At 43.7% G+C, this 23,052-nt stretch overlaps 3 protein-coding genes across 6 annotated transcripts in view; 1 reads left to right on the top strand and 2 right to left on the bottom strand.

Annotated features, from left to right (window-relative positions):
- LOC114429779 (dihydroxyacetone phosphate acyltransferase-like) overlaps nt 1-605 on the bottom strand; it is an 8,674-nt gene extending 8,069 nt beyond the window's left edge. For all 3 annotated transcript variants that reach the window (XR_003669926.1, XM_028398421.1, XM_028398422.1), the window contains exons 1-2: nt 470-605; nt 25-216 (exon numbers count right to left, since the gene is read on the bottom strand). Coding sequence is in view for 2 of the 3 variants with exons in the window: in XM_028398421.1 (XP_028254222.1) it covers nt 25-216; nt 470-493 (216 nt within the window). In the remaining variant the exon portion in view is untranslated. The remainder of the gene's footprint in view (nt 1-24; nt 217-469) is intronic.
- Nucleotides 606-630: 25 nt separating this feature from the next.
- LOC114429791 (uncharacterized protein C1orf131-like) lies at nt 631-3,077 on the top strand. 2 transcript variants are annotated; one of them, XM_028398435.1, is made up of 8 exons: nt 631-858; nt 1,275-1,430; nt 1,506-1,609; nt 1,916-1,975; nt 2,041-2,136; nt 2,212-2,298; nt 2,435-2,466; nt 2,538-3,077. In XM_028398435.1, exons 1-8 carry the CDS (start codon nt 780-782, stop codon nt 2,665-2,667), a joined length of 744 nt encoding a protein of 247 aa, XP_028254236.1. In that variant the 5' UTR covers nt 631-779; the 3' UTR covers nt 2,668-3,077. The 2 variants fall into 2 exon arrangements, with proteins under 2 accessions (XP_028254236.1, XP_028254235.1); XM_028398434.1 differs by having other exon boundaries at nt 1,275-1,609.
- Nucleotides 3,078-5,654: 2,577 nt separating this feature from the next.
- LOC114429775 (E3 ubiquitin-protein ligase TRIM9-like) overlaps nt 5,655-23,052 on the bottom strand; it is a 29,935-nt gene continuing 12,537 nt past the window's right edge. The window contains exons 2-13 of the mRNA XM_028398415.1: nt 22,199-22,218; nt 19,286-19,381; nt 17,570-17,692; nt 13,300-13,410; nt 11,317-11,470; nt 8,693-8,779; nt 7,924-8,087; nt 7,608-7,746; nt 6,979-7,103; nt 6,446-6,624; nt 5,856-6,018; nt 5,655-5,763 (exon numbers count right to left, since the gene is read on the bottom strand). Of these exons, the coding sequence (XP_028254216.1) occupies nt 5,716-5,763; nt 5,856-6,018; nt 6,446-6,624; nt 6,979-7,103; nt 7,608-7,746; nt 7,924-8,087; nt 8,693-8,779; nt 11,317-11,470; nt 13,300-13,410; nt 17,570-17,692; nt 19,286-19,381; nt 22,199-22,218 (1,409 nt within the window). The 3' untranslated portion in view covers nt 5,655-5,715. The remainder of the gene's footprint in view (nt 5,764-5,855; nt 6,019-6,445; nt 6,625-6,978; nt 7,104-7,607; nt 7,747-7,923; nt 8,088-8,692; nt 8,780-11,316; nt 11,471-13,299; nt 13,411-17,569; nt 17,693-19,285; nt 19,382-22,198; nt 22,219-23,052) is intronic.

Genomic DNA, 23,052 nt, shown 5'->3' with positions numbered 1-23,052 from the left:
ACACCATCCGAGGTCTAGTGGTACCTGAGTGATGACGTAGCGCAGGTGGTCAGACTGCAGCACCAGGTCCCTCAGCTCGCCGGACTTGCAGAGCGTCAGTTCTTTGTAAACAACAGGGGTGTAGCATCTGAGGGCGTACCTCAGGTCGCTGGAGTTCCTCCTCTCCTCCAGAATGTCCTCGAAGTCATCTCTTTTCTTCAGCATGGGGTCCCTGTGCTATTAAAACACACACACGCATATTTTAAAGTCAACATGATACGAAGCATTTAGACTGGGGAAACACTGAGGCACAACACCACAATGGAATCATTAGCTACACGGCATTACACATTAACAACACACAACACTGCGTGTCGACGTCGCGTTGTTACACGAGTTTATATTTAGCTTTCACCTGTTTGAATGAAATGTCAAACGTCAGTGTCGCTGCTAAGCTAGCTTAACCTGTTAGCATGTTGAGCGCACTCACCGAATAAACGGCCTCCTGCGCCATGCTGTCGCACTTTACACACAGACGATGCAGCCAGGGAAGCTCCGCGAGCACAGCCGCCTGTGAGCCCCCGGGCCTGGATAACCCGCTCCTTGATAACAGCACCTGGAGGAACTTCACATGGGCGGGTGTAAACCGCCGTTTCCGCGTTCACTTCCTTCCCTACGGTAGCCGCAATGGGTCAAACCGGTCGTGGCGAGACACCCATGTGCGTTCACAGTTTGTTGTCATTCACACGACAACAATAAAAACACATTTTGGGTCAACTTGATGCTACCGCTAGCTTCAAATGAGCTGCAAGACAAACGGGAGCGAGGACACGGACCGTGTGTTCCTCGAACATGTTCTGGACAGACTGTACGACTTTGGTAAGCGCACTTAGCTAGTTAGCCCATGTTAGCTTGACTAGCTGCTAGTGTTGTGTCTAAAACCGTCTTTTTATTTCGTTTTAGGCGACACTGTTGGTACGAAACAAACATACGGCGCTTTAGCTTAGCCAAAACAGCAACAGCAGTGTTAGAGCTAAACGCTCACGTACCACACTGCTAACGTTAGCTACTGTAAACCGTAGTATAAACGCACGTTTATTATAAGAATAATTACTAGAACATGGAACTGGCGATCATTGTTCAGCATTGTGACACTTATACTGATAGCTGTTCTATTATTGTGTGTCACAGACTGTAAAGTAATTGATTATTGTCCTATTATTAAACGCTTTTGGCTACTTTCTGCTTAAGGGCACAGAAATATTAAGTATTATGTCCTTTGTCCTTTGATGCAGGTTCAGCACCAAAAAGGAGGTCCCAGAAGAGGAACAAACCCAAGCGGTGTGAGGAAGAGGAGGAAGAGGAGCGCCCTGCACGGAAAGACCTGAGTAGTGACGCTGAAGACTACACAACAGAACATCTACAGCAGCAACCAGAGACTGATGCCACAGGTGGGCAGCACGGGTTTGGGCAGCATTTCCTTATTGCTCCTCTTAATGATGGCGTTAATCACGTCTCTCCCTCAGGTTCGACGTCTCGGGGGGTGGACGACAAGGTCCAGGTGGTCACGTTTCACGACCCCAGAAAGAAACAGAAAACTAAGCAGACACCAGCCGCCAACAAAATGTCTGTGAGTCAACTTTATTTAATAAACATGACATGGTCCTAAGCATTTCTTCTGATCTTCATCTGAGTCCAGCTGTCTTTGATGATGCTGATTGGACTTGATGAGGACAGACACACACCTGTCTATAAGACCTCACAGCTCATGTTAGAGCACATGAGGATCGTGAGGTCAGAGGAGCTGCCTGAAGAGCTCAGAGACAGGCACAGATCTGGCCATGGTTCCTAAGAGCACAGCGGCCTGCTCTGGTACACCTCTGTTGTCAGCATTTCTCCACCTCACCTCCTCTTGTCTCTCTGTCGTCACTTCAAGGCCCCTCAGACAACAGAGAAGCAGCAGAGCGGGCAGCCAGAAGAACTCAGTTTGGAAAAGGTATGCCGCCGTCTGTGAAGTCGTTGCTGTTTGTTTGTGTATCTACAGCTGTGTTTGTGCGTCAGGCTCGTCTTGAAGTCCATCGCTTCGGAATCACGGGCTATAAAAAGGAGCAGCAGCGCGTCTTCGAGCAGGAAAGAGCCGTCATGCTGGGAGCCAGAGTAAAGACAAAAATGTTTCTTACCATCGTTTTACTGCACTTTTTTAAAAAGTCACCAGCTTTGTTCCTTTATCAGCCCCTGAAGAAGGAGTACGTCAACTACAGAGAGCTGCAGCACCGAATCAAAGAGAAGAAGGAGAAAAGGAAGGAGGAGGTTCAGCCGGTAAGACCCGCCTGTTCCAGCTCAGTGCTCTGTTAACCTGAATCACTGAATCATCATCATCATCCCAAATTTCCCTGAGGGACCTTCCCAAAGGGATTAATAAAGTATATTGTATTCTATTCATTGCTTTGTGTAGGATCTGAAGAAGAAGAAGAAGCAGAATCAAAGGTGAGTGTTACACAGTCAAATATTTCCTTTTTCCTTCGTGACATGACTGGTTTTATACTCCTCTGCACCAGGGACAAGAAGAAGAAGAAGGTGTCCTCTGGCTCAGGATCCGGCTCGGCGCCTTCGGGTCAGATGGGCAGCTTTAAGAACGGCATGCTGATCCTCAGCTCCAAGGAGATCCAGAAAATCAAAGGCAAATAGGTGCGTTTAGAAGAAGAAGAAACGATCTCTGAGACATCGTCTGTGGAAGATGACACAAGATGACTCAAACTATTTTACATCGACTCTCCGCTCCACAGACTCCCGCCGCTGGCACACATGCGATGTGGTCGTTACCGTAATGAATGTAAGAGCCGTTTCTCAGCGTTCAGAATCCGTAGCTACGGTAGTTTGAACAGCGCGTGTCTTAAGGGTTAAAGAAAAACTGGAGACTTTTGTTTCAAGTCATAGTCCATCACAGTTTATTTATAAATGAGCATGAAAAGAGACGTTTTCTCATGTTTTACAGCATTTTTTTGTTTTTTTACAATTATGCAGGTACAATGCATTTCTCATATACAAACCATGTCATCGTACAAATTGGAATTAATGGGCGGGACTATAACAGGACAGATGTGGTGGGGGGGGGGGGGGGTACATACATGTGGAAACTGTCATGGAGGAACACATGTAGAATAAACCATGAAAATCTATGAACGTGGATTTTTAGGAGTGATGTTCTGGCAGTGTGCGGCTGAGGTTTGACTCGAAGCAGCGTTTTTGTGTTATTTACAAAAATAAGAGTGTGGAGACATGAGGAGCTCATCTGCAGCACGTGGTTCAAACTGCAAGCACGTAAACCTCTTATCTGAACCGGGATTCGTCGGCCACAGACTGGATATAGCATGGATTCAGGAGGGCAATGTACAAAAGAAACTTCCATCTATTTACATACTTTAAAGAGTTAAATAGTCAATAACTGCAGTGACATGCTCCCCCTCCACCAGCACCGTATCTTGGTAGGTAAATATCATGTCACATTCATGGGTGGGGTGTAAAAAGGTGCATGCCGTACAAGCACTCACACAATACCACATCTACACAGGAGTGACTGCAAGGTGGAAACAAAGTGTTTCTACATTTCCTAAAGAAATATGGCTGCCAGAAAGCCTGACTTGATGCTGCAAATGTAGCCCTTAGATGGAAGCTGGCAGTTTGGGGCGCACACAAAACAAAGTTAACTTTTTTTGGCACAGTCAGATGTTAGCTTGACATGTCAGATGTTACTGTCGCTGCCTTCATGTCATGTAGGATGCTAAGCTAAATGCTTATTTACACATGAAGTAACCAGACCTCTGCTGTCCACTGGCTGATTTAATGGTTAACTGGATTAAACATGATGAGGGCTGTCAGCACGTCTCTGTTGTAGGTCGCTCTGTTTCTTTAGCGCCCCAGCTCTCGCCTGCTAACTGTTTTTCCTACTGGTTGTCATTGAGCAGGTAGTCTGCCAGCTGCCTTCAAAGGGTTAATGCTAAGAATGTAGCTTGTTGTTGTTTAGCCCGAAACAACACTATAAGAGCAGTGAGAATAACTAACTACACAGCGCTAAAGTAGCCTGGCCACATGGAGCCGAGACTAGCCTGGAGATCTCGTCCTGACTTAGCTTACATAGCTTTAGCTTCATCGTATAAAAACGTAACATCCTAGTTGATCCATAAATAAATATTTGTATCATCCCATCTCCACTGTCTTAAAATGCTTCCTCAATAATATTAAAACTATAAACAGGAAGTAAACAAAACGAGGTTCAAATATAATTTTTAAACACTTCTAGCTCTACTTATAGTTAATACAAATTAAACGGTAATGTATCGAAAATATACACTGTTGCACCATAGTTCATCATTTTTGTCCCTGATTAGTCTGAGTATCACGACAGTTTATGATTTAAATAATAGATTTTTTTTAGTTTTGACGTATAAAAAAAAAGACAATTGGCAAGAAATGCTTTGATCCTGTTGTTACCACTGTTATACAGCAGGGGGCGAGCTGTCCTAAGCCTTTAAACATCACTCATTGCAAAGACAAGAACAGTATTTACAGTACAGCTTGACAGTGTGTAAACATGTTCCATGCTATTTACAGCGTGACTCACTCATAGATCCATCTTATTGTGGCGGGTCAGTCTCACAGAAGGGATATAAATCTGTATTGTACATGTGAATTTTCTGTGCGGTATTACACACGTGATATTTGTCTTATGATAAGTCACAGTGGTTCTGGTTGAGCTACGGCGAGCAGCAGGTGTAGCTTCACCTGATGTGACTTCTGGAGATCACTTTTCAGAGCAGCCCAGACTCCACAGAGAGACTGAGAGCTGAGCGCGAGACACTTTGCTCCTCCTCCACCCGAGCTGCTGTTGGCCTTAGAAAACAAAAGGACTAAAACCGCGTCGAGTCTACATAGCGCTGTCATTCAGCCATATTAAATCTGTGTGTTTTATGTATTATTATATCTGGGGTGTAAGAATGACCTGACTCTCAGTCACATATTCACTTTACATCTCAGTATCAATCATTGATTGCACCTCCTGAAAGGGCTCTCGCTTACGGGCGCCGCCATTTTGGAAAAAGATGCTATTTTGGAACCGAGGCCGCTTCCTCATCAAACCAGTAATCAACGGCGTCCATCTTTATATACAGTCTATGGTCTCATTACACATCAGTGTCATAAGAACACAATTGTTTGTGACCTCTGGAGTTATTGTTATTGATTATTATTGTTGTGTGGCACTGTGACTCCTTGGCTCTGTACTTTGCTAGAAGGGAGGGGACTTGGACAGTATAGTTAATGGCTGTCACATTCCTACCCACACAGAAGTTAAGAAACAGAGGAGAGACGGCAGCTGCGACTAAAGACGTGCGGTGAACGTTTGGCTTTTTAAATATTTCATGAGCGAAAGGAGCGGCGCTGCAGCTACAAACGAGCGTCTTCATGCGGCTGTAAGCTCGCAGGCTGCGAACACACCTGCTGAATCACTTCTCTGTTATATTCTGCTCCTGAAAGCACCGCGTGGAACAGAACCTGCTACGAGCTGGATTAATGAGGACGTGTGCCGCTCGCATTCTTTTGAGGGTGTGTTTATATCTGAAGTGTGGGACACCTTGAGATACAGATGAATCCCATCTGATGTTACTGGAGAAGCTGATGCCGTGAGTGATGTCGTTGGTTTGTGTCCAGGGTGCGCTCGGAGGGGTGGGGGTGGCGTTCTTACTGTTTGATATTCTTTGGCAGCTCCAGGCCCGTCAGTAAGGTCACCTGAAGTGGACAGACTGGATGAGATCATCGCAGAGCAAAGCTGAGGACATCTACAGACACACACACACACACACACACACACACACACCGACCTGCACGTTCCTGTTGAGGCTAACGGCGGGCACAAAGACCCCATCCAGGTTCTCAAAGGCAGTTGGTCCGTGCTGCACCTTGTTGACGTAGAAAGTCAGCGAGTGTTTGGTCAGATCCAGCAGCACGCCCACAGTGGAGCCCTTTGCGATGCCACCTTCCGCCCTACGCAACAACACACACACCGGTACATCTTTCAGCCACCCTCAGAACTGTAGTTCTTCAATTTGCCACTAGAGGGCGGACATGCAACTTCTAATGTGCCTAGAGCATGAGCTGAGTGTGGATGTTGGTAACAACCTCTGACTTATAAACAACATGAAGAAGTGAGATTTCTGCCAAAGCACATCTTTAATTAGTGATGCCTCCGTGTGAAAGTGAGATGTTTTGAAGTCTCCTGCAGCCTGCAGCGTCCTGCGCGTGCTCCCTGGTGGCTTTGTTAGTTAGTTGTTATTGTGCGAGCCTGCGGGGTCTCTGTCATCCTGTGTGTACATCATTACACGGTGCTGTGCGGCTCTCGGGAGTGACGCCTTATATCAAACTACATACGTATCTAAAGCTCTAACATGGTGTGATGGCGGTGAACGCCTACCTGTTGGTGTGGGAGTTGTTGTGCATGAACCAGGAGCGGTTGTTGTCCACGTACATGGCCCAGGCTTTGTCGTCTTTCCCCAGCATCATGTCTTTCATGGTGTTGATCCTCGCTATGCCGAACGCAGGGTCGGGGTGGTTGTCGTAGCGATCGATGGTGACCTCCCAATAGTGAACACCCTGAGATTTGAAGGGGGTATCAAGAGTAAACACAAAAAGAATACACTGACAGAATACAGTCATCCAGTGTCATGTGGTTGTCATAGCGATGTATAGTAACCTCCCAATACTTGAGGCCAGGTGGGCCAGACACCTTTACACTACAGCAGTGGCAATACGCAGAGTTTGCATTGACAGTAGCAGACCTTCCAAAGCAGGCCCCGCCTGCCTCTACCTACCTAAAGAAAGTCAAGAAAAGATTTGTCTAATAACATGATAATGGTGATGGACCCGGGTTGAAGGGGACACCAATGTAAAAGAGAGAGCTGGTCGAGGCTGCAGTGTGTGAGTTGGAAGGTGTGGTGTAGCGCTCACCTTAGAGAACGCAGCCGTGCCCAGCACCACGCGGTCATCGTAGCTGTTACAGCTGACGGTCTGGTTTTCATTGGACAGGACAATGTCACGGTGAGCTGAGGTGGGGTCAAAGGTGAACCAGGCCACTGAAAGCAGGACACGTCCCTTCGTTAGCCTTCAGACAAGGGACTTACAAATTGTACATATATATGGGACACAACTACAGCACCGGCCTGAGGATACACAAAAGCTTCATCGGCAGGACACAAGAGCATGTGCGTTATTTACACACACACGCGGTGTATGCAGCAAATGTCTGTTTAATTGCACAGCCATGCTGGGTTTGCAGCCTTCGCACCCTAATTTCCCTTCTGTGTGTAGCTGCAGCACAATCCTCATAGAAAGAGACAGAAAGGAGGAGGAAGAGAGGGGAGTGAGAAAACAAAGGGAGGGCGGGATGGGATAAACGGTTATCAGGCGGAAAACAGACTCTAATGCCCATTGTTATTGTGGCTGGCAGAGACAGAGAGAGGGGAGTGATTTGGTGTTATGGAGTCATTTGTCCCCTTCTCCCCTCCATTCTCCACCTTTTACTTTGCCGTCTTTATCCTAACGCAAAGTCAGCAAAGTAACGCAAAGTTGCCGCCTACCGTCGGAGGTCTTGAGAACGACCGTCTTGCTGTACGGTCCCACTCCGATGGCGTTGTAGGCTTTAACCCTGGCATTGTAGGAGCTGTTGAAATGGAGGCCATCCACTGTGCACACCGTCTCCTTCCCCACATACACCTCCTGGGAGCACACACACATTTCAACATCATTATAAATGCAGGTGGAGAGCACATACAAACGTAGTCTGCATAATGCATGATGAATGTACGACACCTTTAATTACACACAAACAGATCTGAGAAGCTGCATGATCATTTAGGTCATATGTATTATGAGAGCTGTTTGTGCACCACCAACCCTGTACTGTCCTCCGTTTCCATCGTCCAGCTCCAGGACGTAGCCCTCAATGGGGCTGGCGGAGGGCGCGATTACCCTCCAGGCCAAGGTGGCGCTGTTATTCCTGGTGCAGCACTTCTCCAGCTGTAGGAGAGGAGCTGCCGGTACAGAGGGACTGGACTCCACTGCGGGAAGAGACGGATCGTAATTGAAAGGAAGGAGAACAAATGAAAACAAGGAGGGATGAAGGGAGAGAGGAAGACAAACGCTGATGTCGTCACCTGCCTTTGAACAAAGTAGGAGATTGTAAAAAAAGGAGGTGAAAGATCTCCAGGTTCATTCACAGGGCAACAGCTGGGAATCAATTAAAGTGGGCTACATGAGGAGGGGATACACGCTAACTAGGGAATAGTGCAGGAAGTGGTGCGCAGGGTTAGACTGATATGTGCTTTGAAGATGGAACTACAAGGTTCCGAATCAATCAGATCAGCTTCCACTCAAGGCCGGCTTCAGGCAGGATTTTCCTCCAGTTCAGTAATATCAGTCTAACCCTTGTACGAATACACACAACAACAAAAGGGGTAAAAATGACGGAGTAATACGTCAAGGAACAAATATCATGGCGCAGCACTATTGTGAGCTATGTCAGGAACCATGCAGACGCAGTGGGACAAAATAGACCAGCGAGTCTCCAACCAGGGTGGCCATGAGAGCTCCCGTGGGCTAGAAAGGGATGGAGGAAGGAGTGACGGAATAAATTCAAGTAAAAAGGAAAAGGTCTCTGAAATACCTCCTGGGCTCTCTGTCTCCATCTCACCTCCAGCCTCACCACTGTCTGCTGCCTGCATTTGTTTCAATAATGGACTCTCCTGCACATCTGGAAATATGATGTGGATTTGGATGTTTTAATACAAAAAAACATGCGGACAAAGAAGATCCACCACAGTGAGAGCAGTGGGGGTAACTAAGGACTTGCTGTAGTAGGAACGTAGATGCCCGATATTCTGTAAGGCAGTGATGAGTTTGTGCTTTATCACCAAAAAGATATCAACGGGTTAATAGAAGACGCAGCACAGATCCAGATATTACATTTTGAACTCATAAATCACTTTACATCAGAAAAAGATTTTTCTTAATACTATGAAAATACTGAACAAAGCTTCACTGATGTAAAACACAGAATCATCTGTATATTGGGACACAATAGAGACACACACACCTGAATGCTGCAAAATTATCTATGTTACAGAGGTCTATACGTCTGCTAATGGTCAGTTCATCAAGGACTGATGATCAGCAGCACCTGCTGCAGCTCACCTACTTAAATCTATAGATACAGGAAGTGGGGACGCAGTATAGAACGTGTTTGTATCCTTTTGACTCAAATTCTCAAAATTATAATGTTTACCCTTAAAATTAAGACTAAATCCTAGTAAAGATAAAAAGGTCTTAAGTGGAAAAAAAACAGTTAAGAGTGGAGAGGAGGACTTTTAAGAGGCTTAAGAGTTCCTTAAACAGGGAGAACATGCCGGAGTGACGAGACGAGAAACGTTCTCCAAACGATGAAAAGATTAAAAGTGATTTAAGAACATTCACACTTAAATCTAAGCTAGGAGTCCTTACTAAGATTTTTTAGTCTACGATAAGAGGGGGAGTCTAAGAATCTTTGTGAAGACGGCCCCAGAACACAGGGCTAAAATCAGTCTGTGTTCTGGGTGATGTACTGATGATGAACTTCATGTCACCAGCACTGGAAGAAAAAAAAAGAAGGGGCGGGGGGATCAAAGCAAAGCCTCTCTGCTAATTAATGAGCTTGACTGGGGGCTCAAATGAGAGAAAATCTCCTTTAAGCACAACCTGACCGAGGCTCAGCCACATTATTTCACTCACTAGTGAGTATTAGGTGTAAAGGAGTGCTCATCCACTATGACATAATTATTATTAACTGCACAGCATCTTTGCATATTTCTTTAATAGTTGTAGTCGTTCTACTGCATCATTTAGTGTGCAGTGTAATAAAGGTCTTGATGGCTAATAATGAGCCTTTTTTTCACTCTTATGTCAAATATGCCGCTTACATCTGGACCTCTTCTGTACCGCCTCAGCAGAGCAGCGTGGGAAATAAAATATGCACCCAGCTGATTACATATTTAACGTACATTAACAATACATCTGGGTAATGAGACCGAAGTGGGATGACAGCGTGTTTACTCATGCATGCCAACCGATTGCAGAGCAGCAGCCGATGAATAGATAATTAGGCGTGTATGGTGTAGTTCATCTTCCAGAAGCCTCAGAGGTGGAGAGCGATAGCAGCTGAATGCTAACCATGCTTCCTGCACGTCAGGTTTTATCTGAAGGTGCCAATTGTACACAGCGGAATGAGGTTGATGGCCCCTCGTTGGGTTTTGTTGCATTCATGTTTGATTCCAAAATAGTTGCAGCTGCACTGCTAGAATTCTAGCTAGTTTTGCAGTGTTATGTTTGTCAATCAAGATTCACCCAATTGGTTCACAGTCAGTGACAAAGTCACTGTAAGAAATGTACAATATTTGCAGCCTAGTTGTTATTATGGTCTGAACTATAGGGCATAAAGTCCCAGGCCCTTCACTTGACCTCAAAAATTAGGGATGTCACGATCGGGTTTGATTTTGAGTATCTGCCGATACTGAGTCCCGATCCGATTTTTTGGCTTCTCTACAAAGGCGAATGGCAGGTCACTCATTTTGTGCTCATTAAGTGCTGTCATGGGACATTTTTCTCTCCTCTTTGAACCTATTATCTACTGCAACAACTAACTATTTCCACGGCCACAGTACTGCCCAACACGCAATTGCCGCAGACTGTAAATACTTCATCCATCCCCGAACTGGGAAGTTTTGCAAAGGAAACGGCTCAGTCTTGAACCTCTCACACCCAAAGCGTCAACCATGCCGCTGAACTACAAGCCAGAGAGTCACTGATAGCCCTACATATATATATCCGAGTACTGATCGGGAGGTGGCGTCCGATCGACCGCGTAATCCGAGGCCTGATTTCTGATCATGTGATCGGATCTGGACATATCTACTCAAAATAGTATATTTCACAAAAAAGTACATTATTGGCTGGACACTCCTGGAAAAACCTAACCAGGGATGTACATAGGGGCCATCCAAGCACCTCAACTGGCTCCTTTGAAGGAGCTTCGGCTTCTCTCTCCAAGTACCTACTGGCTTGTAACCAAGCTTTTGGCCACTTGTATTTACGATCTTGCTCTTTCAGGCGCTACCTACAGCTCATGGATGAACTTGTAAATGGGAGCCTTGCCTTTTGGCTCAGCTCACTTTTCACCACCACAGACTGAAGTAGAGCCTACAGCACTGCAGACACCACACCAAGAAGGTAGTGCTAAACAAATGTTTGTGCGCTCACCTTTGCCCTGGCAGAAGTCCAGCTGCAGGATGGTCTGGAGCAGCGAGTCCGTGTTGAGTGTGAGGTCAAAATCAGGGCTGACCTTTGGCTCCAGAGCACCTTTCACCCACTGGTCCTGGGACGACGTCACCCGCTTGATTAGGGCATCTGAGATCTACACACACACACATACACAGACTGTTACAGAAGCATACCCCGAAACTTTCCTCCCTGCAGCTTCTCTGCTGTGGGATTCACTCAGATCGTTACACTGTGTCTGACGCGCGAAGTGAGGCTCGCATTAGTGCAGTTCAAATATTTAAAGATAGGAATTAGCCCCCTCGTCTGCTGGTAAGAACCCCGCTGCCTCAGGAAAGAAAAGATACATGAATACATTACATTAAACTGCACTCAGCTGCAATTTTTATTTTCAAAGCCAAACATGAGCGGAGGATTTTGAACAAGCTTTAAAACTGAGATTACTTCATTTTTCAAACTGCAGTGAATTTGCAAATATTCCCTGAGCTGACATTAGACCCTCCTATAATTCCTTAAGAGCCTCAAGTCAGGATTTAGACATCGGCAACGGCAAAAAAGGCACATAATCGATACTTTATAAAATATTCAGATGATATGGAAGTGTGAGCGTCTGATTCCATCTCTACCTTACTCTATTTCACCCTTTTATTCCAGGAAAGTCGCTGATGACCAGAAGCAGAGACACTCACATGTCCATCTCATGTCATGGAACAAAGAAAATGACAATGTGAGATCAGTGAATCTAACCAGGTTTATTTTTTGTTTCTGTGAAGCTTCAGAGAACAAAGGGAGGAATAATCGACCACATCTTTCTTCTAATACCCTTAAATGTTGTCTATTGTTATCATCATATAGCTACTACACAGACATACGTTCTAAGTAATGATGGAACAAAGATGTACAAAGATGGAAACACTGTGTTTGTTTTAGGAAAAGGAAGCAACGATCACTGAGAGAAGGCTTACCTTAAGTGTATTTACATTTTTTGGTTAAATGTCTATTGTATTTGTATTTGTATCTAAACACAGAATAATTTGGTTGCTTTGATCGGAAATGTTCAAATTAGTCTCAGTGTAAAAATGAATCGTGATAAAATCTGGATTTTTATCATTTAAAAAAATTGCCATACGATATTTTTGCAATATCACGCTTACTGGCAAATGTGCCATCTTTATTTAGTTTCAACACTTTTGTGGCCTTCAGGCTTTACTTCCTGTCTTTTCCCAGCATTGATATCAAGGACACATAAATGTCAGGAAATCTGATTCCTGGACACACCTCTAGGGGTGGGAATCGAGACCCGGTTCCAACTCGGAAACGGTTCCTGCTGACCCAATCCATCGGAATTGTCTGCCTCCAACGTTATCGATTCTTCTTAACGATTCTATCATTTCCTGTTTTCCATTTTTCCTGAAGTTTTGCGCCATGTTGCTAATTGTATAATTACTTGTCACATTTGGTCGATAATACATCCTCCAGATACAACACGTGGTTTCGTTTATGCTAAAGAAACACATGATTATATTGCCCGATGTCATGTGATCAAGGTACCGATGCACAAGCCTCAAACGTCTGTGTTAGGAGGCAAATGGGTGGTGTTACATGCCATACCGCTACAATTGCACTGTCCCACATTTTGGCTGCCCCCATGAACACTTGTAGAAATACGGGCTGGAGGAAGGAGTGTCGCGGTGGGGGAGGTGACTCAGTTCAGCAGCTGGACATGTAAATTAGGTGTGTCATGCTAAGTCTAAGAGAAATGAGATGAAATCACTGCAGGTGTGGAGTCGTGTTCTCTGTTGCCAGTTATTTCCTTCTTCTAATGAGATTACATTTGACCTTTTCTCCCTTTGACCTGAACATGCATGGATCAATGACTGTTGATCAGCTGTGGAGCGAGCAACCGTGCTGAGAGCCGAACACGTCGGGTCAATTAAAACAAATGGCCTGCCGTGTGTCAGATACCTGTAGGAAACCACTGGGGTCGTTCTCTTTGAGGACTTCTAGGCAGTACTCCATCATGCCGGTGGTCTGACGTAGCTTCATGGTGCAGTGTGTGATCTGGTCGCGCGCCACCTGAGGAAGACAGAGATGAGATGAGTCAGAAGGGCTTGGAGATGTTCTTAGGCTGGTTTAAGAAAAACATCAACACAGATTGGTCCCAATTTAAACCATTGTTTTGGTTACCATGGTGACAAAGTCCTCTAGTTGAAGAACCAACCAGGGATTATTCTAGAAGAACATGCAACTGTACTGAAATTCAACTAGAGGGCGCTCCTGGGTCTGTGACTAGAGTGTGTGTTTGTGTGTGGATCGGGTGATTGGAAGTTGACTTTCCGCCCAACACTGGAACACAAAAGGAGAACAAAGGAAGGTTTATTTTAACCAATCAGGAATCAATCGTGATATTATCTGTTATTCTGACTAATTAATCCTCTATCTGAGGGTGAGACAGAAAACTTCTCGTGAATCCAAGATAATTAATTAACCGACGGCTGCCTAAATGAATCAGAGAGTTAATTAGATGGAGCCGTGGTAATCAGTCGCCTCTTATTTTGACGCTTAACGAGATCGCAGTTAATTATTCACCTGTCAACTGTTGTCTGAGCGAAATTATGAAGACCGTGAAGAGTTAAAAAAAAAACACTCCACGGTACAATTTGTGGTGCCGTATCAATCAATAAACGTGTCACTGATTGATTCCTACATAAATACATAAATAGGACTCGGACTTGTTCAAAGTCAGATTAGTGGGAGTTACATAATGAATTAAAGATTAATATAATGACACAAAAAATGGGATTAACCTGCAGCGAAATATACAAACAGACACACGAGTGATTCACCAGGAGGAAATTTGCTTTTCAGCTTCAGCTTGCCTCCGCCCACATGAAGTGTGAAGCGTGACGCCTGAGTAAATCTCAGATTTATTTCAATTTCCCCTCCGTCCCCGCTGAGATGTGTCTTCAAGCTCATCAAACCCTGCCACCCCCCCACGCTCCTCCACTTCAAGGGCTTTTTCAATATACATCCGAAATTAATCCCAGGGTGCAAATATTGAAGCGTGTTTGTGCGGATGCCTTATTTCAGATTCAGACCGAATGTACATGAGGAAAAGTGTTTATGTTTGGAGAAGTATTTTAGATTCATATTTTAATGTTTTCGGTGAGTAAATAAAGCTTTCCTGGTTGACTTCGGGCTGTAATAACTGACCTTAGGTCCAATTCATATATAGACAGAAGTATAGGTGCTGGATTATGGCTAAATAAATATGAGCATGAGGGTTGTTTAAGGATTAGGATTTGGGATTAGGGATAAAGAATATTACTATATTATTACTCTCTTATTACTACTATTATCACTTTCTCAATTGATGATACGGAGAACATACTGTAGGCTAAAGATGCTTGGGCTAATTTAGCTAAGCTGTGCCATTAGTAATTCATATTTTAAGCTGCCCTTTATAGTTTACGAGACTGACAACACTGTCTGCAGCACATGTAGCAGTGTACACATCGAGCCGAGCAGTTGTCCAGCTACTTTGTAAAATCATTTAGCAAGTTAAAACAGTCACCAATATATTGATTTTAGTATGACGGCCTATTAGGGTTTTTGTGAGAAAAAACAATACCGAACGTATTCTGAGAATAAACTGACAAATTTGTGAGAGATAAACTGACAAGTTTGCAAGAAATAAACTGACAAATTTGCGAAAAATAAACTGACAAATTTGTGAGAGATAAACTGACAAATTTGTGAGAGAGAAACTGACAAACCTAAAATATGTTGTACTTAGATTACTATATATCGGTCCTGGCGGTGAACTACAGAGGCCGTTCTTTGAAAGAGGAAACCAAAAATATGCTGCTTTTAAGGGATTAAGTTTTACAAACATCTGTGTCTGCTCAGAGCTGTATCTACATAGACAGATTAAAAGTGGGTGGGGGTGGTGAGCTGACAGAAATACCATCATATCATATCTCAAATAGATGGAAACCTTTTAGTGGCTGTTGGTAATGAAATATTAGTGGTGCTTTTTTTGGAAGTGCAATTATGTAAGCGTGGCTTGCTTGGTCAGTGCAATGGTGCATGTGTGAAAAAGGCTTTTATCGGCTTAACTATTGGTGAAACATTCAGCAACTAGCCTTTCCACTTTTTTCTTGGTTGCCATAGTGATGAGTACCACCATAACCAGAAGACTTCCTGTCTGCTCGATGAGGTTGGTGCAAATTGACGTGTCTTGGGTGCAACACAGCTCCAAAATAGAACCTACATGTATCTCTCAAGGAGCTACGCTTCTGGTGTAAATACGCTCATTTACTAAAATGGAAGCGCTTCACAGTGGCTGTCGCTACGCTTACGCTATGTGTCCATTACGCAGCCGGTGTAAATCCGGGGTAAATCATATTTAACCAGGTCAGGGTTAATCCAGCACCTGTATTCTTTGATGCTTTGATGCATTCATGTTTTCTATTAATGTTTGGATTTATAATGTGTTTAAAACTCTCATTTAAAAGGCCACATCTGACATACTACCATGATCTGTAGCAGGATTGTTTAGGGCCACATTTGAATGGATTAATAGGGAGGATGTCGGGGTAAGGTCACTTTTTCAGACCATGATCATGTCCTTAATACATAAACATAACCAGATCTGATCAGGTTAGTATGTTTATGTTTAATATATAACATTCCTCATTATGTTATAGAAATAAAATGATGAAGCCACTCTCTTCTACAGCCTCAGACATGTATATCGGCACAGATTGCTCAGATGTGTAAGATTTTTGACTTTATCCGCCGCCTACATCCCAGCCTTTCGTTCTCCTCCTGTCCCGTCACCCCCTCAGCCTGCAGCTCTTTGCCCTCTGGCTAAATCTCAATCCCTGAGCCTGCAGATAATGACAACAGCTGTCCTTGGGGCTTCCATCCAAACAATCTCCCTCCCTACTCCCTCCCTCCCCCCGCCTATCATCCAGACGGTCAGTCGGTCGGCGGGCACGTTGAGACCGGGCAGGCGTCCATGTGATGCTCTGCAGCTCAGGAAAACCCCCCCACCAGAGGATTTACAGAGAGAAATAATGAACAGACAAAAGTCATCGGGGATAGAAGCTGAGACTACATTTCAAAGGCCATCGCTATCGCAACAACAACAACAAATGGTGAAATGTTTGTCCTGGGAGGGAACCCAACCAGTACAATGGAACTCCAAACAAATATAGGGCTGAGGATCTTTAGAACAAGGCCTCAGAATCCCAGAGGGGTCCCCTACCCTTATGAAATTTGGGTTAAATGAATGTAAGAATGAGATCACAAACACAAGCAGCAGAAATGTGACTTCTCTGCAGGGTGGCTGGGCTGGACTGTCTGAGATCAAGCAAGAAGACTCAATCAGAAGGGTCACTACTGCTCCACATTAAGAAGACCCAGCTGAGGTTGTTCAATCATCTAGTTAGGATGTCTCCCTATAAGAGGTGTACCTGGCACAACCGTGACCGATCAAATATCCTCTAGATCATGCATGGGTCATCAACTTTCAACTTTCTCGGCAGACACTATGAGGGCTGGATACTCATGTAGAAATAAATAAATAAAATAGCATGTGTTGATAGACTACCTATGCAGCAGCAAGCCACTAGGGGGCGATTGCGATATTTTAGGATTCATATATTTGTGAGGCTGCCAAGCTGTTGTGGGGGAGGCTGCTGTCTAAAGCAGTGGGTGATCACTAACCACGAGGTTGTTGGTTCGATCCCACCCTGCCTGTATGTCGATGTGTCTCCGGGTTAGACACTAGAAATCTAAATCAGGCTAATCCTGGATTCAGTAATACTCAAAGGGCTGGATGCGGCCCCGCGGGCCACCGGTTGACCATCGCTGCTCTGGGTATCCCCCCCAGTAGTAGACAAGGAGGTCTGCGAATCTCTCCACCCCACTGTTGCTATGGCAACCCTGGACTAAACAGTTTATACAAGTAGATAGATGAATTCAAACTCTGCATGGCGACGTGGTTTTTCAAAAACCACTCTTCAGATCCCCATATTCATCTCTAGGCTAGATTTGAACCCACTACATGACACAGTGATGTGTCTGTAGCAGATTGGACTTCATCCTCCCCGGTGATCAGACGCTTCCATAGCAACAGTCTCCTCTTTATAAGTAACACCGAATGCCAACAAGTATTTCATGGTAAGAAGAATCATCCAAACATAGCACTGAAGGAGGACTGTCTCACCTTGAGCTTGTACTCCTTTTCCTTGGTGACTTTGGTGAGCAGTTTGGCTTTCTGTCTGGTTAGCGCCTCGATCAGAGAGTCACACTGAGCCACCAGGCAAGCTTCAAACTCCACGCCGTTCTCCTGAAACAGAACAAAATAAAGCTGCTTTAAGCTGATGTGCAGTCACCGTCACTCTGGGTCTGGGTCACAACAGCACAGCGCTACCTGAAATAGATCAGTCGGTGTATGCTTTTCTTCAGTTAGCAGCAGCTTTGTGTTGATGATGTGTTAATTTATCCACCACACTGTTCTATTTTTGGCCCAGCAGCAACATGAAAACACAGCATTAATTATCTTACTGCAAACAGCACATGGAAATACCAACGCTGTCAGTTAGAGTTGTGTCTCTGCACCCGGAGAGAAGCCACGCTGGCACAGGGAGAACGAGCAAAGGTCCCCCCAGTCAGAATCCAACCAGGAACCTTCTTGCACTTCTGTGCCACCCTTACCTCCACCATCACATAACCACAGACCTCTGTGTTATGTCTGCTAGTCTTTTCAGACAGCATCAGGTTAATGAGAGACTGAACCTGAATGAGCGGTGATGAAGCTTCCTCAGGCGGGGTTCTACACTGTTTATTTATCTCCTTCTGCACAGGAAAGCTCAGATTTTTAGATCCTGTTCTTCTTGGAATAAGACTCTTAAGACCCGATCTTAAAACTGCAGAAGAAGACCCCAGCGCAGATAATGTGTGTGTGTGTGTGACTGGCAGACGCTGTGTGAGTAATACCGTCTACAGGGAAAACACACACACATTTGGATGGTATGGTTTGTTCTTGGTTTATTGATTGAGTGGATTTCTGTCCCTGCTGCTGGAGTCCAAATGCTGCTCTGTGTTTATCTGAAGCTCACTGTCCATTAGCAGCAGGCTTTCCCAAACAAAGACACACACACACATGTGCTGATGTACGGTATGGTAGCTGATGTAAACACTCTCTGCTGATCAGACATGGCTATCTGCTGTGGATGTCTCGTCACACTCGTGCACACGAGGAAAAAGGGGGACCTGCAAATCCTAGAAGCTCTAAAAGCTTCAACCTTGGGCTAATTTCACAAACGTGTCACTGCACCTTATATAATCTATGTGAGAGGTTTTGCTGTGTTCATGGGAGTCAGAAATCACTCAGTTTTTTGTTTTCATTTATACATTATTTAAAAACACTTTTATCCCCTTTTGTTGCATGTATTCATCAAAGCATCTTTTTTTTCTTCTGTAGCTGTGAGCCCTTACTATATGTCAATCACATCCTGGACTGGGAAGTGAAGATAAAACCGCTGCAGAACCTAAAATAACCACTAGAGGCTGGATCTAAATGAGAGTCAAACCCCTATCAACCTCCATGTTAGCTTTACAGCATAAATAAACACTTTTACAGCCTGGTGCATATTATGATCATTATTAATATAAAAAAATTATTTTTGATTGTTTATTTTTATTGTAACAATAAGGAATACGAAATAATCTGGAACGAATGATTTCTATTGATTGATTGATTTCTATTCATTCAAACCATGACGAGACCCAATGATCTACAGTTTCGATCAGATTAGTAATGTCTCGCATTTTGAATTGAAAATCTACATTTTCAAGTTTCTAGTAGAAAGTTTAAACCAGACTGGCACCACCTGTGAGAAGGTGGACCTCCCCATCCCCAACTGTGTTGTGTTGTTACCTGTATCTGCTGAAGCAGGTTCTTGAGTTGAACCAGGAACTCCTTGGCGTCTTTGGCTTTGTCGGAGACGCCGTTCAGAGCCTGGGAGAGCTGGCACTGCAGAGACACAGAGAGTGGATCACTTGTCAATAAAATGACAGAATGCGTTCATCACAAAGATGTCAGGGCTTATATCTGATCACTGAGCCACCAGTAGAACCAGTGACACGCTATAAGACTTCCGGGCTCGTCCTGAGATGTCGGTTATGTAACCCATTTAATCCAACAGACCCCCCCCCCCCTTTCTCCGCTGATGCTCAGATTATGCCTGATTATGGCCTGAAGTGAATTCACTGGGATGCCCGTTCACAGGCCTAGCATTGTCTTAACAAAGGGATTAACTCTGTAATCTAGATTACAGATCTAGATTGGGATTAGAGTCTAAAAAAGTCCATGTTGAGGAAAAAAATGGTTTTATATATATATATATATATATATATATATATATATATATATATAAAACCATTTTTTTATAATATAATATATATATAAATATATATACATTAAATATGTGCTTGACAGCGTTACATCCTCATTAAACGGAGCACTTCCCCCAAGTCCGTACATTTGCATACAATGCTTCCTTATATATTTATAGTGCATTCATATCACAATCGGCAGCTGTAGCCTGGTTTCAAACGGGGTTCCAGACCAGCTTTTAATGTGTTTGACTGAGTAATTTTACCCTCCATTTTGTTTTTGGTGTCCATTAAAGTGCCATAAATATGGAGAGGGGAGGAGCCAACAGGCAGCTGGGCTTCAGTGTATCTTGCTCCTGCAGCTGCTGGCACCAGTTACAGCTGCACAGACTATAGATATAGGTTAATTAATGTCTGAGCCGCTGCAGCCCTGTTCCTCCTCTGCTTTTCTTTACAGATGATACAAATATAAAGAAAATCAATTATGCATAGTCAGCAGATACTGGCACAATGTTAACAGAGGCTTCGCTGATATTCGCTAAAATTCCTGTCAAATGATCAGTCATTAATATCATGTCAAAATACACATCCAATAATAATAATAATACTGAGGTGAATCCGTGACCACCAGTGTTCTTTTGGGCATTCCGTACACTTACAGGCTCCAAACAGAACTGTGAGGAGTTACCATAGCAACCATGAAACATGTTAATGTATTTTGTTCGTTAAATTTCAAGAAAGTATTTCATTACGTATATATTCATTTTAATATTTCCTAAATTTGCATTTTAAGATCTTTTCTCACAACATCCTGTACTATGTGATGTCACACCTACTCAATGCTCACTTCATATTGCTGACCTCACCAATTATAAGGAGCATAAATATTTGCATTATTTTCAACAAACAATTTAAACATGTGTCTGTGTGTGTGTGTGTGTCTGTGTGTGTTTGCATCAGTCACTGGTAAATGAGAAAAGACAGGACAAAGGAAGCACACACTGTTACACACACACGCCAAGCTGTGATGAATCTGCTCTGCTGTTGCCACGCCCACATCTCCCACCTGCTTTACACTGTTTTTGTCTGGATGTGCTTATGAATGCACACACACACACACACACATATGCCAGAAGGCACCTCGGCAGTCATAAACAACAGCTGCATTTGCTGCAAGGAGCAAAGGTCGCAACAAATGACATGTGTGATCATCATTTAAAGAAAACCCATTGTTCATAAATCCCAATCAATAACCTTTCAGGAATGATCAATGATACACCCAGCATTAAGGTTACATCTGTAATCAAAGCTGGCACTGCACTATACACCTTCATAACCACTCCAACACACACACAGTGATCTTCTCCCAGTCCATCCCTCTTCCATGCACGTGCTGAGTGGACTCAGGGAGGAGGGACGTGTGGAGGTCATGGTTCACGAATCAAACCAACCCCACTGCGTGGATTCTAACAGCTCCTCACCAAGAGGCCATCTGGCCCAGCAAGCTGTCTGGCCTCTATATGTGTGTGTGTGTGATGCCAAGATGCTAACAAGGGGATGACGGATGTGCCATAAGAGAGCTGTGCTGGCACATCATCCCCTCCTCCCCTATTTGTCCCGTCTGGTTCCTCATTCATCCGTCTGCGGTGGGTTGTGTCAGCCCCCTCATTCACTGCGGTCGACATGCTTTATTATTATTCATTGATTTTCTTAACACAGTCGGAATGGCTTCAACCTGTGTGCATGGAGTGGACAGAAGGAAGACACAAAGTGACAAGACTTTAACCCTAACCCTAACAACACATGCTGAAAACTTGCATTCTGCTTCCTCCTCTTTTGTTTCTTTTTGCCACAATAGACGAGAAGAGCTGGATTTACCCTGTGTCATTAGGCACAAAAATGTCCACTTTCAAAAACCTTTTTCTCAAAATGAAACCCTTACATCAAGAAACGCATGGTTATATGTTGTTATGGCTCTGATATTAAAATGTAGTATTATAATAGGAGTTAATGGACCTAAGTGGAAAACACCATTTAAAACTGCTGCAATACAAACACTAATAACTCCAACTCAATATTTTGGATAAACTTTGACACATCCATGACTAATCAAAAAATATAATAATAATAACCCAGCCATCCAACATTTGTTTTATGTATAATAACACATTTGTGCAATGTTAAAAAAATGTAATCAAACTGGCATTTAAAGAGTTAAAATCCTCATACTTTTTCAGTATTTGATAGTTTTTATTAGTTGTTTAAAATATTTATGCAGAAAAAAGCAGAAAAAATATGAATCTGTTAAGTTTTTATAGCAGTTTTTAGAAGCAGACATTTTTGTCCTTAATGACACAAAGGGTAGGAAATTTTAAAACTGCTGCTACACAAAAACTAATAATGCACCAAACTCAATATTTTGGCTAATCTTTGACCTATCCATGACAGATTTAACATAATGCCTCAGCCACCTAACTTTTGTTTTGTGGAAAATAACTCATTTTTTGTGTTTTCCTCATAAAACATTACCGACATCAAGTAATCAAACTGGCATTTAAAGGGTTAAATTCCTCAAAATGATTTAATGATTGGTAGTTTTGAGCAGGGCTGAAGTTGTTTAACATATTTATGCAGAAAATAAATTATGAATCTGTTGATAGCAGTTTTTTTGGAAGTGGACGTTTTTTGTCCTTTTTATGGGTGGGGTGGTAGATTAAGAGTTAAGTAACAAAGTGAGCTGTTCTTGCATTGTGTGAGGAAGTGTTCCTTCAAATATTCCTCCATAAAGAGTCTCTTTGCACCCAGGTCTAAATTTGGCCATGACGTGTCAAACCTACAGCAGAACTCCAGTCCAACTGTGAGCTACACTGTGGAAATGTGACAGGTCTTCCCCGCAGGACGAGGGACCAGTGAACCAGTGAAGAGATTTATGAACAAAAGAGAAACTGGTGTAGCAAAGGGAAAATAACATGTCGTGATAAGAGTCTTTCAGAAATCCCATTCCTCTTCTCCTGTCTCTCTTTTGTTCTCCTCCCCTTGACCTTTTTCATCCTTTATTAGTCCTCCCAAACCTGAATGTCCTTTAGTCCTCTTGTGTCGCTGTCAGCACCTCTCAGCGCCGCTCTCAGACACAAGTGCTATATTATCTCATTATCTTATTATAGGAGCAATGCCGGGCCGTTTATTCAGTCGGTGACATTCAGATAGAGCGATGACATTCATGGAGGCGCGGCTGTGTGATGCGGCTTAGCTCAACAAATAGGATGCGGGATGAGAGGCTTCTGATGTCTAAGAAGACGGACCAAGTGT

Source organism: Parambassis ranga, unplaced genomic scaffold, assembly GCF_900634625.1.
Source record: "Parambassis ranga unplaced genomic scaffold, fParRan2.1 scaffold_21_arrow_ctg1, whole genome shotgun sequence".
In the NCBI taxonomy this organism is placed as follows: domain Eukaryota; kingdom Metazoa; phylum Chordata; class Actinopteri; family Ambassidae; genus Parambassis; species Parambassis ranga.
This window is presented reverse-complemented; position numbering and strand designations above follow the sequence as displayed.